This window comes from Vombatus ursinus, unplaced genomic scaffold, assembly GCF_900497805.2.
Source record: "Vombatus ursinus unplaced genomic scaffold, bare-nosed wombat genome assembly UNPS02015255.1, whole genome shotgun sequence".
Taxonomy (NCBI): Eukaryota; Metazoa; Chordata; class Mammalia; order Diprotodontia; family Vombatidae; genus Vombatus; species Vombatus ursinus.
Window position 1 is genome coordinate 26,500,906 of NW_020955033.1, and position 18,879 is coordinate 26,519,784.

Here is an 18,879-nt window from a genome sequence, read left to right on the forward strand (position 1 = left end):
GCCAGAAGTAAGTTCATTACATAATGAGAAACATCAATGCATGGTATATTAGGTCATCTTTTCTTGAACTGCTCAGAGCAAGCATGAAGAAATAGACGCAGCTACATAGCCCACTAGGCATGTAATCAAGATGACTCAACTTCACATCTTGCCTGAAATTACTTGATCCTAGGCACATCGCTTAATTGCTCTCAGCCTCAGTTTCCTTATCTGTAAAATACCTATGATTCTATAAAGACCATGATGAAGATTACTACAGCTTATACAACAGCATTCTTTGCAAAGGAGCAGAGATGTTCTATAAAGAATGTAACAAGACACTCTAAACTAATTAAAACATACTTTTGTTCTTGATACTGTCAATGGAGAATGGAGAATGATACTGTCAATGGAGAATGTTTGAAAATTTGGTTCAGTATCCATGAATATAAACCTAAAAGCTTAGAGACTGACTATGCAGATGCCTCAACTATTTAAAAAAAAAATTAGTGGGGGAAAAAATCGTTAAGTCACAGAGATTGTGAAGATATAAGATAATGTATGTGAAAATATTTTGGAAAGGAAGATTCAACTACAATGAAAGATATTATTAACTAAAAATTTCAACAACAGGAGTCAATGATTTTAATTTAGGAATAAAAGGCATTTTTCTATAGGCTTTATCTACCAGTAGAAGAATTAAAAGCAATAATTTTCTACTATGACTTTTATGAAATTACATAATTATGATTACTTTAATATCTTTGTTAAGGTTCCATTACCAGGAATAGTAAACAACAATCCATTTAACAACTGTACAAAAGTCAGAGGTAAGTCCTTTGTTCTAATTTGTAAAATCTTACCTGATTTCTCTGACAAAGGAAAAAGTCTCGCCAAGAAAAGTTGAATTCTTCCACAGAACACTGTGTTCTGGGACTTTGATAATCTTCTTAGGAGATCTAAAACAATATATAGAAATGAAAGCAAAACAGAAACAAGGAAGGACCTTGTATTTATTACAACCATACCCAAGTGCCTTAACTATATGCTTGAAGATATTCTTCATAAGCAGTATTCCTCCAAGTGTGGTCTGTAAGGTCCCCCTATTTATTCTTACCTAAAATAACATTATAGCTTTAAGATATAACTTATTAATAATCAATGGTGTCATCTCATTAATTTTGTCATTTATTTAACAAGACTATATGAAATGCATTATGATCAGTATATACACAGAAAAATAAGATATAGTCCCTGTTCTCAAAGTCATTTCTCTTTTTCTGTTTCTATTTATTGCACGAGCAAGAATTGGAGTAGATGGTCTGTGAAACACTTTTCTCATGGACTAAAAATGTTTGACAACAACTACCCTAAGGGAATTACTCTAAGTCTCCTGAAATCTTAAGGATGTCAAAAATATTTTTAACAAACAAAAAGCTATATAATAATAATAATAGTAAAAGCTGATATTTTATATAGTGCCTTAACTATATGACTCTCAAAACAACACTATGAAATAGGTATTATTACTCCCATTTAACAGAAGCTCAGAGAGAGTAACTGACTCATTTATGGTCACAAAGGTAGTATGGAAATAAAATTCAAACTCAGGTTTTTCCTGACTCCAAATCCAGTACTCTTTCCATTATACCTTGTTCTCTAGAAGTAAAACTATACCACACTTTGCATGTCACTAGACAAATTTTCACAGTGTAAATGATAAGATTTTTGTTTCTTGTATTAAATAGCTCCCACAAATCTAAATGTAATCATAAAAAAGATATTTCTACTTTTAGATATTTTTTACTTACCATTGCACATGCGCAATAAATAGTTTTTTCCAGCAGAATAGAATGTATTCTGTAAATAAAAAAACTTATTACATGGAATTTGTAGCATGTTCTGTTATCTTTAAAGTATTCTTCCATAAATGAAGCAAAAGTAGGAAATCTAGTAACAAACTAAGTTTGCTCTTCAATTACAAAAATCTTAATTTCAGAAATACAAGAGAGATGAATACCTGATACTTAACAAGTGCTTCATTTAACTGCTTTTGCATGATCAAATTTCCTATTTCAGCTTTCTCCAGCGATATGATTCTCACATGACTCTCTAGGAATCTAAGAGTAATGCAAGTCTTTTCAGGACACCCAGTACAATTTACACAGGGATAATCCTTTCAACCACTAGCAAATATATGATCTTTCGTCTCAAATAAGAGGTATAGGGAGAATTACATGATATACCGTTATAATACTGGAGGATTTCTATAAAGATAAATAAGAGGAAAAACAGAGTTAATAAAAAAGAGAAACAAACTTACTGATTTCCAAGTGGCAACATTTTTCTCCACAAAGGTGAAAATTGTGTCACATTGATCCAAAGGAAGACAATCCAAAACATCTCCCAGCAGTACAAAAGGTGTAGATGCTGTACAAATACCTTTAAGTGGGGACATATTTCAATTAGAAAGTTCAGGGAATTGCATGTTCATATAATCTATGAAGATTAATGCAGAATTTTAAAAAACAGACATTTAAAATCCTTTTTAAAAAAGAGCACAGGGAGATTTACTTCAATTTAAGAAAAGAATAATGGAGATCAGATTCCACGCCATTTCTCAGCCATCTCTCTCTCTCTCTTCCCCCGCCCCATTCCCACTTTATCTGTTCCCTTCCCCCATTAGAATGCAAGTTCCCTGAGAACAGAGACTACCTTGGAAACACAAGAATGTGTCTATCCCCCCAGCACTTAGGGTGCTCTCACTATCTCCTCTTTCTGTATCTCTCTCATGATGTTATCCTTTAAAGTCAATGCTGTTAAAAATCCTTGATGAACAAACATTATTTAATAAGAAAACTTTTCCCCCCAAGAAATCATAGTAGTTATATATACAAAGAAATTCAGTTGAGTCCAATTTCAAGTACCAGCTCTACCACTTACTAGTTGTACAGCCCTGCAGCAAATAACTTAATCTCAATTTATTTATCTGTAAAATGGAGATTAATTTTTATCTATCCCCACAATGGACACACACATGTACATGCATGGATGCATGAATGTTATGTATACCTACACACGACAACAATATTTTGAATTGAACTTGTGAAGAAACTGCTTCTACCAGTACAAACTGGCACCGTACTGAAAGTTAAGTCTTAAAGAGCTGCTTTGGACATTTAGAAGTCAAGTGACATGCTAAGGGTCCCACAGCCTAAGGATTACAGGTAGAACTTGTACACAGGTCTTCGGGACTCTTAGGTTGATTCTCTCACTATCTACCAAACAAGGGTGTTGTGAATCTACTAAAACTATGTAAACATGAACTGCTGTTTCCTTTAACCATCTATCAAACAGTACTTATGTAGCATCTATCTGTTTTATACTGTGCCAGAGAGGCACTGTAGTATAATGAAAAGAATGATGGCCTTAGAGTTAGGAGATCTGGATTCCTGTTCCTGATCCAGTACTTATTAGCTATGTAAATGTGAGTTATGAATTATATAAATGTGAGTTATTATAAGGTAGTGTGGAAAGAAACAGAAAATGTCTAAGATATATGGTTATTCCTACCCTTGAAGGGTTTACAATCTAGTTGGGAAGAAAAGTTCAATATGCCAGAATAGATTAGGGAACAAAAACAAGGCAATAAGTGATATTATATAATTGATGAATTAATTGCAAACTGATGGTGCTATAAGAATAGAAAGAAGAGATACAGTAATTTTTTTTTTTTTTGCTTTTTGGTGAGGCAACTGGGGTTGAGTGACTTGCCCAGGGTCACACCGCTACTTAAGTGTCTGAGGCTGGATTTGAACTCAGGTCCTCCTGACTCCAAGGCCAGAGCTCTATTCAGAGATATACTAATTTAACACCTATATATGAAACCATCAAAAAACTAGACATCATTATGAACTCTGAAAAATGTTATACAAGTGTTATTTTTTTCTCAAGGAAAAAATTTTTGCCTTTAAATTAAAACTAAATTTGCCACAACCCTTCATTATAAAATCTAAGTTCTCAAGCCTTGACAAACCGAAGAAATTAATTATAACAGCTGACTTGGTAGAACTGCAAATAAAAAAAAATTAATAGGTCCTTTCCCCCACAAAGGCCACATGAATACTAAAATAAACATTTACTTATTATTATCCTTTACTGATTATATGACATAAATTGAACTTGATTGCACTAATCAAATCAAATCAAGAAGCATTTATTAAGTACTACTATGTACCAAGTAACAATTCCTGCTCTATAGAAAGTCTAATGGGAAATACAACCTTTGAACAATTGTATACAAAAAAAGAAACAGAAAGGATAAATTGGAGTTAATTTCAGAGGGAAGGCACTAGCATTAAGAGGGGATCAGAAAAGGTTTCTTGCAGAAGGTGTGATTTTTAGTGGGGTAGGACCTAAAGGAAGTCGGGTAACATCTGGATACGCAGTAAATATTTTTTTAATAAACACATGAATTGGTAAACATATGCACACAAATTCAATATTGTTAAAAACCGAAAATACTAACTACACTTAATATCACAAATATAGATTGCTGCTTTTGTTAAATACCACCTTTCCCTACAAATACTGCAATTCTTCAATGAACACATTTAACCAGTTAAAAACACGAATACTGGGGAATTAACCGCTGTGAGAGGTGTTCAATCCAATTAAAAAATGGGTTATTGAATGACTACTATTCCACAAACATTTATCAAGGACCTATAACACACAAAGCACCATTCTAAGTGCCAGGGGCATAAAAAGTTAAAAATGATATAGTTCTAATCCTCAAAGAGCTTACATTTAATTGAAATGGATATAGACACACAGATAGATATAATACAAGGTATGATAGACACAAAGGAGAGATCTAGGAAAAGTCCTCTAGGAAAATTTGAGGAGGAAGAAACAACTTTTGTTGAGTGAGGAGGGAATCAAGGAAAGCTTCACAGATGATAAGGAAGTATATTTCAAGCATAAAGAACAGCTTAATAAATTCATAAAGATTAGGGATGGAATGCTGTTGGAGAATACAAGTATTCAAGTTTGGCAAAAATAGACTGTGTGAATGAATGAATGAATGAATGAATGGAAAAACTTTTAAAAGTGCCTACTATATGCCAAGCACTGTACCAAGTGCTCAAAATATAAATAAAAAGGAAAAAAAGAGTTGAAGCATGGTGTCATGGATAAGAAGAGCAGGCCCTGAAGTTAGGAAGACTTAGGTTCAAGTCCCCCCTTCTGACACATATGGCTATGTGACCCAGGCAAAGTCACTTAATCTATCAATTTTTTAGACTACTCTCTAATACTAGAAAGTTGCAAAGAAAGTACTAATCTGCATTGCTAGAAGGATGTTTCTTCATTTAGGAATATCTCCCAAAAGTTCCCAAAGTGGGCAATGCTGCCCCCTGGGGGGTACTGGAATGATGGGGGAGGATGGTAGTAGCCTCAGGTGCAACTGGGGGGCATTGAAGAAAAATAAGGCAGGGTATGGAAGCATAAGGAAAGAAAACAAAATTTTGAAAAACCACACTTATGTGTTTTATCTGTTGTGTAACAGAGTTAAAGTCATAATGATAACATTATTTTCCAAATAAACACACAAAATGCAAGTTATAACCGATCAGTGGTCAAGTCTGCCAACAGGTATTGCAAGTGTTGGCAGGTGAGCACATCACACATTGTCGGGAAGTCCAGCATGCACAGGCAGCAATATGTACGTGTAATAACTTGTTTATAATCCAATACTATACGGTTATATGACACAATATCATGCCATCAAAATTTCAATTCAGGAAAAAATCCTACTAATTCACAATAAATAGTATTAGACTGACATAATCCTTCAAGGAAAAAAGGCAGAGTTGATTTTATCCTAGTTCCAAAACTGACGGGTAAAAATGTGAAAAATTAGGCTGGGAAATAAAGGTTGAAATCAGAATAAAGAGGTTCTGAGCATTAAGACATGGAGTTTTATTTGAGCAAGAGTGAAGACAACATCATCATCATCATCACATTTACATAATTATCTAAGGTTTGCAAAGCACTAGACATATCTTATCTCACTTGACCTTCACAATAAACTTAACAGGTAGGTGCTATTATTATCCCTATTTTACAGAAGAGGAAACAAAAGCTGAGAGGTTACATGAACTGCCCAGAGTCACTTGGCTAGAAAGAGTCAGAAGAAGAATCAGAACTCAGGTTTTCCTGATCCAAGTCTAGTAGTCTAAACACTATGCCACCTAGTTGCCCCAAATTTATATTATAATCTCAACCAGGCTCTCACTGATGTTAGGCAATCCTTTTATGTGTCCCTAATTAACTCACTCTCAAACTCATCACAACAGCTCTTCCAAACTTTTTCATCCTTCCAGAAAATTCCCCTGGCTCCTACACGCTCAACTGAGAATCGTGCTTCATAATTACTAAAAAAAGGAAAAACTTAAGACATTCACCAAGAGCTCCCCTTTTTCCTCTCCTCTTCATCTCACATCACCCAGATGCTGCTGTCATTATCTCTTCCTTCATCTTTCTCATATGAAGAGGTGGCTCTTCTCCCTATCCAGGTTTATCCCTCTAAGAGGTACAAGTGATCTCATTCCATCCTCTCTTCTTCCAATAGACTGGCCCCTCTATCATTCCCACTCTCTCACTTATCTTCAACCTCTCCCTATCTGTCTACAAACATGTCCACCATATCTCCCCAATCCTCCCAAAACCTTCATTTGATCCTTCTATCCCTGCTAGCTATCATCCTGTATCTCTTTTTGGGGGCAAAATTTCAAGGACATCTACAATGGATGCCTCCATTTCTTTTCTTCTCACTTCTCTACTTATCTGGCTTCCAATCTCATCTTTCAACTGAAATTGCTTTCTCCAAAGTTACTGATGATTTCTTACTTGCAGAATCTAATAGCTCTTTCTCACTTTCCTCATTCTTGTTGACACTATTCAAGCACCTTCTTCTCCTTAATATTCTCTTTTCTCTAGATTTTTGAGATACTCTCTCCTGGTTTTCCTCCTACTTATCTATGACCATTCCTTCTCAATCTCCTTTTCTGGATCTCATCCAAGTCACACTACTAAACATGAGTGTTTCCTGGGCTGTCCTAAACCCTCTTCTCTTTTCCCTCTATATACTATTTTACTTGGTGATCTCATCAACTCCCATGGATTCAATTACCATTTCTATGCAGAAGATTCTCAAATCTATTTGTCTAGCCCTAACCTCCCTACTGACCTTTAATCTCACACCTCCAACGGCCTATTAGATATCTTGTACTGGATGTCCCATAGATACCTTAAACTCAACATGTACACTTTTTCTTCTGATTTTTAATCTCCTTTTTGAGCTCCTTCCAAGAGGACTTTTTGGGTCTGAGACCAATTCATATTTCACTTTTGAGGCTTCGCATGTAGGCATTTTGACACTTATCCTCTTTTGGGTTTGTGTTTTGATCTTCCCTGTTGCCATAGTAGCTTTCTATGGTCAGGGCTTTTTTGTTTGTTTGTTTTTTGCTCATTTTCCAGTCTATTCCTTAACTTTTAAAGTTGAGCTCTACTCCTGGGGTGGAGGGGCACTGTCTCAGGTTTCGTACACTGTGAGCCAGCGGCCTGGCTTGCTGCACCAGGGCCTTGCGGCCTGATACCCTGCCTACTGTGCTGGGGCCTCCGGACCTGCCAGGCCTGGCCCCTAGCCTGCTGTGCCAGGGCTAGAGGTCTGGAACACTGTTGGGCCTGCTGAGCTGGGGCCATGGGGCCTTGGTTGCTGATCTTTGCTGGGGCTAGGGGTCTCTCACTTACTTGCCTGGACAGCACCTGCATTGGGGGTAGGGGCTCTCCCCTTTCACCCAAGTGAGACAGACCTTTCCTGCAGTCCTTTTAAGTTATCTTAAGCTAGAAAATTGGTTTACCCCATCCTTTCGTGGGTTCTATTGCTTCAGAATTCATTTTGAGGTAGGATTTAAAGTTATTTCAAGGGAACTGGGGAGAGCTCAACAAAAAGTTTGGCAATTTTCAGCCTTTTCTCTGCCATATTAGCTCCACTTCTCAGCATGTCCAAAATTGAACTCAATATCTTTTCCCCCAACATCTCCTTCCATCAAACTTTTCTATTTACTGTCAAAGGCACCACCATCCTGAATCACCCAAGCTCATACAACTTAGGTGTCATCCTCAACTCTACGCTCTCATTACCCATATTCAATCTGTTGCTCAGAGCTGTCAATTTTACTTTCATAACACCCTTCACATATGCCCCCTTCTCCAGGTACAGGTCCTCAACACCTCATACCTGGACTACTGCAACAGCCTGCTGGTTAGTTTGTCTGCCATAAGTTTCTCCCCATTCCAGTAGATTCTCTACTAGGCAGTCAAAGTGATCTTTCTAAAGCATAAGTTTGATCATACCATTAGTCTCACCTCAATAAACTTTAGTGGCTCCCTATCACCTCCATGATCAAATATAAAACCCTCTGTTTGGCATTTAAAGCCCTTTCCAGTCTATTTACACCTTACCCTTATGCCGTCTCCCTCCTTGCACCCCTTAGTACACTCGGTACTTTGTTATACAGTGACAATGGACTCCTTGCTGTTCCTAAAATAAGATACTCCTCCATCACCCAATTCCAGGTTGTCCCTCATAAATGGAATGTTCTCCCCTCCTCATCTCTGCCTCCTGGTTTTCTTCAAATTCCAGCCAAAATCCCACCTTCTATAAGAAGCCTTTCCCAATCCCTAATTCCTTCTGCTGATTATTTCCTGTTCACACATAGTTATGTGCATGTTGTCTCTTCCATTAGATTGTGAGTTCCTCAAAAAGACAGACATTTATCTTCTTTTTTTTCAATCCCTATCACTTAACACAGTGTCTGGTACATAGTAGGTACTTAATCAGTTTCCTGACTGAATATTGTCCAAACTTTGATATGTAACTGGATGGACAATCCATAGAGCACATCCTTCAGAACTTATATCTTGGAGTGATACTGCAAATGGACAATGAACTGGACCCAGAAGAGGAAGAAAATAGACTGAATTGGTTTTTAATCACCTCAAGTTTCTCTCAGAAACAAAGGCCCATCTTTTTAATGATAATTTTCTTCTGGTGATGTTGTATGACTGTGAATTATATAATAGTAGTCTCAGAAGAAATGAAGTTGAGGATCACCCAAAGGGAAATGGAAATATACACAGTGAGCATGAGCAGCCTGCCACATTTTACAAATGAAGAATTTCTCAAAAGTAGTAAAAAGGATGAAGTTGGAGACACATATGACCAGAAAAAAAAGATAACTGAGATAACCCACACGAACAATCAAAGTCACACATTGCCAAGAGAATATAACAAAGACTCCCAGGCACATCAGTAGGATTCTCTATCATCAACTGCTGCCCTCCCCCATTTGTGGATTTACAAAAGGGTACAGACAGGTACTGCATAGACAGCCAGGGATGGTTTCTGATCCACGTCACTGAAGGAAATACCCACACTGATGAGATTCCAGATTCACTAGAATATTAGACAACTTTATGTTCAAGACTAAAAGGAGGAAAGTGAGACCAAAAAAGTAGCAACAGACTAATGGAAAAATTGGTTGTGGCGAAGACAAAGATCCTGTTTAGGAGTGAGCCACAAGGACAGGCAGAGAAAGGACTGTAGGTGTTCAAATCACTGGAAGAAAAAGTTCAGGGTTAGATCTAAAGGTATGAGCTACCCTGTGGGTGGATGAGGTAAACTGGAGATAGCAGTTTAAGGCTTTGGTTAAGTAGATAAACTAAGAAGCTAAGGCATCAAAGATCCATCTGCAGGAAAACTGGAGGGACTAAGGATGAGGGTGGGGTTTGGGATAAAAGTAAGACCATGAAACACACACTATGCTCAACCTGGAAGTCAGAAGATGACAAAAGAAGGATCTGGACAGGGTGATGTGATAAGAATTTATTATGTGCCTAAATACCATTCTAGAAATTATGGGGGATGCAAAAATTGCATGTCACCAATTTTACTACCACAATACTTATATTTTACTTAGGGAGGCAAGACTTATCTATGTGCAACAATTCAAAAATTGTATAAGACAAACAGGATTAAGTATCAAAATGTGCAGCATGGGAGTACAAAGGAGGTTAGGAACTGGAGAGAGATCACTGTAGATCAGTATTGCTGGGATTATAGATATGGCATTTGAGATGGGCTTTGAAGGATGGGCATGATTGGAAAAGATGGGGAAAAAAGAGGAAAAAAGTTAAAATCAAATATCTCACTCATCAGGTTAATCTATGAAAAATACTTACCTTCAGTGACTCCCCCAATAGCAAGAGAAATAATAGCCAAAACATTTTCACATGATGCACGGGTTATCTACCAACAAAGGGAAAAGACTGAGATGAAATAAGAATGTTTTGCAATAATTTGATGACTATAACTACCTATAACTATTTGATGACTATTACAATCTCTTTAGCCACTGCCTAACATATAAGCAAGTCTTTTTTGCCCCTTCCCTACAAAACCAAACTTTCTTGATAGATTATCATCTTATATTTATATTAAATTATTTAAGCATGACATAATTTCCTCAATTTATTTTGTTGATATTGTTGAGCCGTTTCAGTTGTTTCCAACTCTTCATGGCCCCATCTGGGGTTTTCCTGGCAAAGATAATAGATTTATTTGCCATTTCCTTCTCCAGTTCATTTTACAGATGAGGAACTGAGGCAAACAAGGGTAAGTGATTTGCCAAGGGTCAGACACCTAATAAGTGTAAGAGGCCAGATTTGAACTCAGGAAGGTAAGTCTTCTTGACTCCAGGCCTGGCACCACTCTTTTCACTAAGACATCTAGCTGCCCCATACTTAATTTATTTGGCTGTTAGCAAAAGAGTATATGGTAAGAGTATTGAAGTCAGGAAGACCTGGGTTCAAGTTTCAGATCTGACCCATGATCACGTTAGTCATTTGTTCTCTATATTAGTGAAATCACAGGTCCAGTCTTTCTGTTTAACTGCATTTATCTCCAATTAACCACTGAAGTATACACTCCTAAAACACATTGAAGAATAGTTTATTAAGTTTTTAATGATTTAATAAAGTCTAACAATATTATCTTTTTTCTCATTGTGTTAATACCATACTCTAACAGCATATGTGACATGGGGACAGTATATTAACTTATTCTAATCTGAACAGTTATACAATTTGAATACTCAGGATTTTCTAAGAAAGGGGAAAGGAAGGAGGTTAAGGTACTTGCTTTGGAACTGAAACAATCAACCGTACCATAGCCCAGAACGGGTAGTATAATGCAAGTAGTAATACATAAGATATGACTTCATATCCACACAATCCCATCCACTTAACCCCCTTTCTCTTAAACAATATAAATGAATGGCTACTGCAGTGCAGAAAAGGCTATCCTGGGGAGGAAGACCTATAGCCTTTTGTGACCTCCAACATGGCTTTTTTAGACACTTGTCTAAACTAAAATAAACTGACGTGCTCCTTTGAAAATAAGATAAAATAGGGGCAGCTAGGTGGTGCAGTGGATAGAGCACCAGCCCTGGAGTCAGGAGGACCTGAGTTCAAATCTGCCTCAGACACATAATACTTCCTAGTTATGTGACTCTGGGTAAGTCACTTAACCCCAACTGCCTCACCAAAAAAAAAAAAATAAGATAAAATAAACTGAGGTGCTATGTTCACAGAGTGAACAAAGATTCATAGCTTTTTTTTTTAACCATATTAGTCATATTGTAAAAGAAGACACAGACCCAAAGGAAAAAAAAACACACAAAAAATACATAAAATGAAAAATAGTATGCTTGGATCTGCATTCAGACTCCATCGGTTCTTTCTCTGGAGGTGGATAGCATTTTTGGTCATGAGTCCTTTGCAACTGTCTTGGATCACTGCAATGATGAGAACAGCTGAGTCATTCAATCACAGTTGATCATCATACAGCACTGCTATTACTGTGTACACTATTCTCCTATTTCTGCTTCACTTTACTCTGCATCAGTTCATATATGTCTTTCTAGGCTTTTCTGACATCAGCCTGCACAGCATTTCTTACAGCACAGTAACATTCCATTACAATCATATATCACAACTTGTTACAGATTTATAGTTGAATTTATCATTCTGATTTTTCTGGGATTATATAGCCACTGTTTTTTTCCTTCTTTACCATAACAGCAGTGATTGTAACATAGTTACATGAAACTTAGAGAAACTGTTTCAAAATTTAAAGTGGGGCTGATGTAGTTTAGAAGGCTGCTGTGAATCTATAATAGCATATGATTTGAAATTAAAACATGCCCATGATCACAAAAAAAAAAAAAAAAGTGCCCACTTGGAAAACCATTGACACTAAATACAACGATGCAATTAAGCATCAAGTTCTTAGTTCACAATAAGCATAAATAAAAATATCAAAAACTATTTTTACTTCTTAATAAAATATACTTAATTTTGGCAAAACATAACATTTTTGTTCTTTCTCTCTACATACATACACACACATGCACACGCACGCACACACATGCACACACACACACAGATGGTGGGGAAAATATCTTTTTTTTAAACATTATATAAATAATTCTTCCTATTCCAGACAGGTGCTTTAGTGGTAAGAACTCACCTTAGAATGACTTTTGGTATTCTAATGGAAAAAAGGTTACTCACCCAGTTTCAGTTAGACTTTTTTGGCTACTATAACTTTATTCCACTGCTGATATCATTGAAAGAGATGCCCTTCCTTTAACTACATCCTGAGCTATGTAAGTCTTTGCATATACTTAAAAATCTTTCTCTTGGATGAGGTAATCTAATTTATTGTCTTAAGGTTTTACAATGCCTAGGAGCTGTCAAACACTTAGTGGGTACTGATTCAAACTAGTTCAGAAATGGTTATGTCAATTATAACACAGTTAACTATGACAAACTGGCCCAAATATATAGCAATAAGTATTAATTATCATTGACCTGTAATTTCACTGATATGGTAATTTATTTCACAGAGGCAGGTCACACACACACACAACTCATTTATAATATAGAATCTTAGAATAGTTCCTGAAGCTCAGAGAAGTTAAACAAATTGCTCATGATATTTTTGTTGATCAAGGCATCTCTGGTAGAATTCTAGGAAAATAAAAGTGATAAACCTGTGGAAAGATTTTGCTGGTTGACTAAAAAACAAAACAAAACAAAAACAAACAAACAAAAAACCCCAGCTAGGCAGGCTATGAACCTGGGTCTTTCTTCTTGATTCTAAGTACACCACCTAGCACTCTATCCACTATACTAAGGTTTCTTAAACTTTTTCCACACGTGACCCCTTTTTGTGTTTTGCTAGCATTTGATGGTGTTGCGTGTGTAGTGCAAAGTGTGCATGCTGTGTGTTCAGAACTAAGACTGCAGTGAACTTGTGTGATGCAACATGGGCAAGCGCTGCCAGAAATACCTTGGATTCATTACATGTTTGATTTTTAATTAATTTTTTGTTATTGTACATTCAGAAATCTTTTACTCTTGCCAAATTTTTCGCAAGCCTAGGGAGTTGTGACCTACAGTTTAAGAAGCGCTACACTATACAATATAGCCTTTTGCCCACTGAGTTATTCTTCAAAATGGTTCTCATTTTAAACTAAATTATTTATCTTAAAAGAGAAATAACTTTTAAATGACAAAATAACTTCTTAGTTTGCCAGAAAAATTTTAAGATTTGATAACAGAAAAGTATACTTACAATTTCCTCTTCTAGAATAACTCTGAAAGCTTGATCAAGGGTACATTTTTTCTCATTTTCACTATCAAAAACAAAACAAAACCTATATTTTGTTAAGAGCTCAGGCAAACACAAAACTTTGGTGTGCATTGTTGAGGGAGATGAATGCTCTTACCTTCCAGCTAATTGGCTGAAGGTGCTCAATAATGGCTTGATATTTTTGTTGATCAAGGCATCTCTGGTAGAATTCTAGGAAAATAAAAGTGATAAATCTGTGGAAAGATTTTGCTGGTTGACTGAAAAACAAGACATCTCTACACATAATTTTGAAAGGTACTCTTACAGATAAGTGCTGGAGGAAAACATCTTGTTGAGCTTTCCTTAAAAATCCTTATTATCCATCCCTTTTCTTATTTACTATACTGTCTCTGTCTACCTCATAAAATTATAGTAAGGAAAATGCTTCGTAAAGCATTAAGTCCTATATACATGTGTGACTTTTTTTTCTTTTTTAAAAGGAACATCAGCTCAAGAAGGAAGGCTAAAGAAAATTATGATAATGGAATAATTTATGATCATAGGGGAACACGTAAGAGGCTGGTATAATTCCATGGGACACCAGTGAGTGTGAATTTTAAAACAACAAAAGATGAAAGGGAGGAAGGTAACTGAGAACAGTTAAGCAAATGCCAAAAGAAAAACACAGATCCTATAAGAATAGCATCAAGAAAGTTCAAATATAGCATAACCTGAGGCTTGCTATAAATGCTAAGAACAAAAGACATGATTTTAGGGAGTGCTACACTGAGACAAGAGGAAGAAGAACATAAGGAACTTGTTTCTTGGAATGCTACATTAGATGGAGGGCACAATGATACAAATGGCTAAAAGAAGGAATAAGTACTCTTCATAGTTTTTTCCTTTAAAAGTGATGGAAGAGTAGACGGTTAGAGAGTAATCAAAACCCAAGACAAGAAAGGAAAGGTTAAAAGAGTACCTAACTTCCCTCAAGGAGTTCAAGATAATTAAGCCTGACACTTCACATCCTATAATATTCACTGATCTGGTGGATATTGCCTGCTGAATCTCTATCAATGATACATTAGGAATCACTGAAATGAGGTGAGTTTTCTAAGACTGGAGATAACCAAACAAGCTGATTTTTCAAAGAGGTGAAAAAAAGATCCTTCAACTCATGGGCCAGTGACTTTGACGCTGATTTATGGCAAAATTCTAGAATGATTATTTAAGGGACAGTTTGTGGGCATTTAAAAGCCAGGCTGCGAACAGACTAACTGACCTTATTTCATTTTCCTTTTCTTACAGGATGATCAGAAAAATAAAATAATAGCTGGCAATACTTTAAGGTTCACAGAGTGTTTTACATACCATTTCTCACTTGCATCTCAAAACAACCTTGGGAGACAAATCCTAAAATTTTTAAATTTTTTTATTTAAAGAATTTGCTTTTTCTCCTTCCTACCTCTCCTCATCAAGGGGAAAAAAAGACAAGTAAAGGTATTATTATCCCTACTTAACAGATGAGGAAACCAAGGCCCAATGATGTCAAGTGACTTGCCTATGTTCACACAAGTAGTAAATGTCAGAGGTGGGACTTAAAGCAGATCTTGCCAGATTCTAAGTCTAGAAGCATGGTACAATGGAATGAACCTTGGACTTACGAGTCAGAAGAACACGGTTCAAAATCTACCTCTGACACTCATTAGCTATGTGACCCTGGGTAACTTCCTTAACCTTTTTAAGCCTGTTATGCTCTTTGTAGAGATGATAATAGTATCTAGCTCACAGGGTTGTTAAGAGAATCAAAGGAATTAATACATATAAAATACTTTGCAATCACGAAAGCACTATATAAATGTTAATTTTTAACCATCATTATTACTCTCTACAATACCATGTTGTTTCTCTGCATGTAGAGGAATGGTAACATACTGGGATTTGAGAAAGGCATTTGAAAAAGTCTTTCAGTATTCTTGTGGACAAAATACAGAGAGGGACTAGATAACAATATGGTTAAATGGAAACAGTGTTGGCTGAAGAACTCAATACAGAAAAAGACAGTTATGTCAGGCTAGAGGGAGATTTTTAATGACAAGCCACATAATCTGTCTTTCACCTTTTTAAAAAAACTTAACAACTTGGATGAAGATACAGAAAACATCCACATCAAACTCGCAAAGTGGCATAAAATTGAAAAGTGTATCTAATACAATGGGCAACAGAATCAGGATCTAAAGAAATTCTAATAGGCTAGAACGAAAGGTCATATACAATAATGTAATAGGAATAAATGTAAAGTCTTATGTTTCAATTCAGAAAATTGATTATTCAAGTGCAGATGAAAGAGATGTAGCTTGGAAGCAGTTCATGAGAAAACTGAGATTTTTAGTGGATGGTGATCTTATATTATTCAACAATATTAAATAGTAGCCAAAACATCTAATATGATTTTTAGAATGCATTTAGGGAATAAGTCCTCTTTACCATGTCCTCTTCAGACCAAACCTGGCAAATTATTAACCAGTTCTAAATGAAACATTTCAAAGACAATGTCAAGTAGGAGTGTGTCTGGGTGAGACTTGAAACTGAGTCATAGAAGAATCAGTAGAATAAATAGGGGATGTACAGCTTGAAAAAGAGAAGAAAAGACTTCAGTTTTCAAGTGTCTGAAGGATCAGGGAAGACAAATTATGATTCTTTTTGTTTTGTTCTGGAGGAAGAAAACTAAGACCAATGGGTGGAAGTTACTGAGATTCAGATTTTTTTTTTTAGGAAGAACTTCATAACTTAAGAATATCTAGAAATAGAATTACTGTCTTGAAAGGCAGTGGAGCCTTCAATCAAAGGTTGGATGATCACCGGTCAGGGATCACAACAAGCCTTTATGTTTTAGGTCCCAACCTGCTAACAGCTGGGTTCGTTCCAACTCTGAGTCTCTGATTCAAGAATTATTTTTTCCAACGTAGATTATGTACTAAGTATGCCTTGGTGCCAATGCTGACTCTACAACTGTGACATTGGGCAAGTCATTTAACCACTTTATATTCTGGTTTGGACTATGGAATCATAAAAATCTCTTCCAGATCTCAAATTCTGACTGAAATTCTAAATATCATAGAATCTCAGAGTTGGAAAGGATTTCAGAAGCGACCTGGAACAACTCATGTCTGAATAAGAATTCCTTCTACAACATTCTCCAAAAATGATCACCAAGCTTTTGCTAAAAGACCTCATGTGAAGGAGAAACCACTACTTAGTGAAACAGCTCTCATTTTTAGGAGTTAATATAGTTTCAGTTGTTTTCCTCTCAGAGAGAAAAAGCAGTAAATATTTAAAAAAAAAAAAAAAGTTCAGGTTTAACCAAAACTGCAGGGTAGATCTGAGCAGCAAAAACAATTAGACATAGCACCGTTTTACTTGGGAGGGGTGGGGGGAGGAACTTAAAGTCCTTCCAAATACTCTAATTTAGGATAAGCTGATGCTTCCCAGGCACCTCTGGAACACTCTGATCATGAAGAAGCTAGACAAGGCTTTTACACAAGGGTTGTTCAAATTCCTTTGGTGTCATCTGCACTTATGTATTCATTAGTCTTTCAAGCTGTTTCTGTCTAACTACATCCATTAGTCCCTCTGGGGAAAAGGATTCTATTTGGCCAGACAATATCATTCCATTTCTTTACTGATAATAGTGCATCCACTGAGGTTCCTTCCAAGTCCGTGGCATTGGCTCTTTAAAAAGCAGCCCACCTCCACAAATATAAAACCATCCTAATATAGAAGCTAAGGAAATCTAAAACAAAGGCACAGAAAATATGCCTGAAGTATTAATAGTCATTGCTTTTGACGCACATAAGAAATACTTTCATCAAAGCTGTTGTCCAGTTCAGCTGTGGCTGTCCAATCTTGTTCATGTTCCTCAGTTTCTGATAGTGGGTAGATGAACTGTCCCACAATCTATAGATATGGGATCATGCCCTCCAAGAACATACAGCAGGCTACCTCAACAGAAAAGAGCCAACTGGTGCCTAAGTACCCTGTCTTCCCATACAAGATTGTGGACCCTCTTGGGAGAAAGGATGGTAAGAGTCCAGCCCAATGGTCAAAATCACTGACAAATTATAAGGTTATCTCCCTGGTCAGAAAGTGCCAACCCACAACCCAACCCCTCTCTGGAGCTTATTCTTCCTGTGGCTAGGTACACCTATCCCTGAGTATTACAGAAAGAACCTACCATGAGTAAGGAGACCCAACTCCCATCATGCTGCTACACCCACCATTTTTCTCCAGATAATTTAGATACATTATTGCTCACCACCTCTTCCCCTAACATGGGAATATCTGAAGGCCCTGTTCCCTATGCCCCTCGAAGTCCAGAAGAACTTAACATTCATGGTGAACAAACTATAACCAGCATCACACTTCCTCTAGATGCCAAAGGTAGGAAAACTATGGAGAATCAGATTATTTTTCATTATATAGGTAAACTCAAGAAAGTAGACCTAATCGACCCAGGACTGTGGGACCCTATCTTCTTATGGGAGATATTTTGCTAGGTCCTTCGCCGAATCTACTCCTTTGCTTTCTGTCCTGTTAACTTCCAGGCCAAATCCCCACATCTGCTGGCCTTTTATACATCTTCTGTCTCTGCAAGAACAAAGCAAGCCTAGTCTCATCCTCTTTAATATGAAGGAACAAACCCAAAGCGGTCTCAGTAGCATCCCAGCTGAGTTTTGATGGTCTTCTGGCTCAGAATAGTTTACCCAGGCTGAGGTAGCAATGAAGACAAAAAGTGGCAAGGCAATCCAAAGATGGCCTCTTGGCTCTATTCCACATTACAGTTTTGGTTTCCTCCAACAGGCTCTTAGAGGGCGCCATCTTAATCTTGGATGTGACTCTTCTCCAAGTCATGTAGCCAACTGAAAAATATTACCCTATTGGGCATTTCTACAATCCAAATTACAGAAGCCCTAATGTATTAGGGAAAGGCGCGGGGGGTGGGGGAATTCAAAGCAAAAATGTCTAGAACTGCTATCCAAATATCCTATTAGTTATTTATTCTATTTCAGAAAATCTCACGTGTTCTTCCCTCCTCCCTCCCCTCGACCTGTGTTTGGGAGAATTTCTCTAAAATGAGA

The 18,879-nt window shown here is 36.7% G+C and overlaps 1 protein-coding gene across 1 annotated transcript in view; it reads right to left on the reverse strand.

Moving 5' to 3' along the window:
* The window catches only part of LOC114031894 (THO complex subunit 1), a 67,574-nt gene that overhangs the window by 38,952 nt on the left and 9,743 nt on the right, over positions 1 to 18,879 (reverse strand). Inside the window, exons 2-7 of the mRNA XM_027847089.1 lie at positions 13,899 to 13,972; positions 13,745 to 13,805; positions 10,288 to 10,354; positions 2,303 to 2,421; positions 1,791 to 1,839; positions 843 to 938 (exon numbers count right to left, since the gene is read on the reverse strand). Of these exons, the coding sequence (XP_027702890.1) occupies positions 843 to 938; positions 1,791 to 1,839; positions 2,303 to 2,421; positions 10,288 to 10,354; positions 13,745 to 13,805; positions 13,899 to 13,972 (466 nt within the window). The remainder of the gene's footprint in view (positions 1 to 842; positions 939 to 1,790; positions 1,840 to 2,302; positions 2,422 to 10,287; positions 10,355 to 13,744; positions 13,806 to 13,898; positions 13,973 to 18,879) is intronic.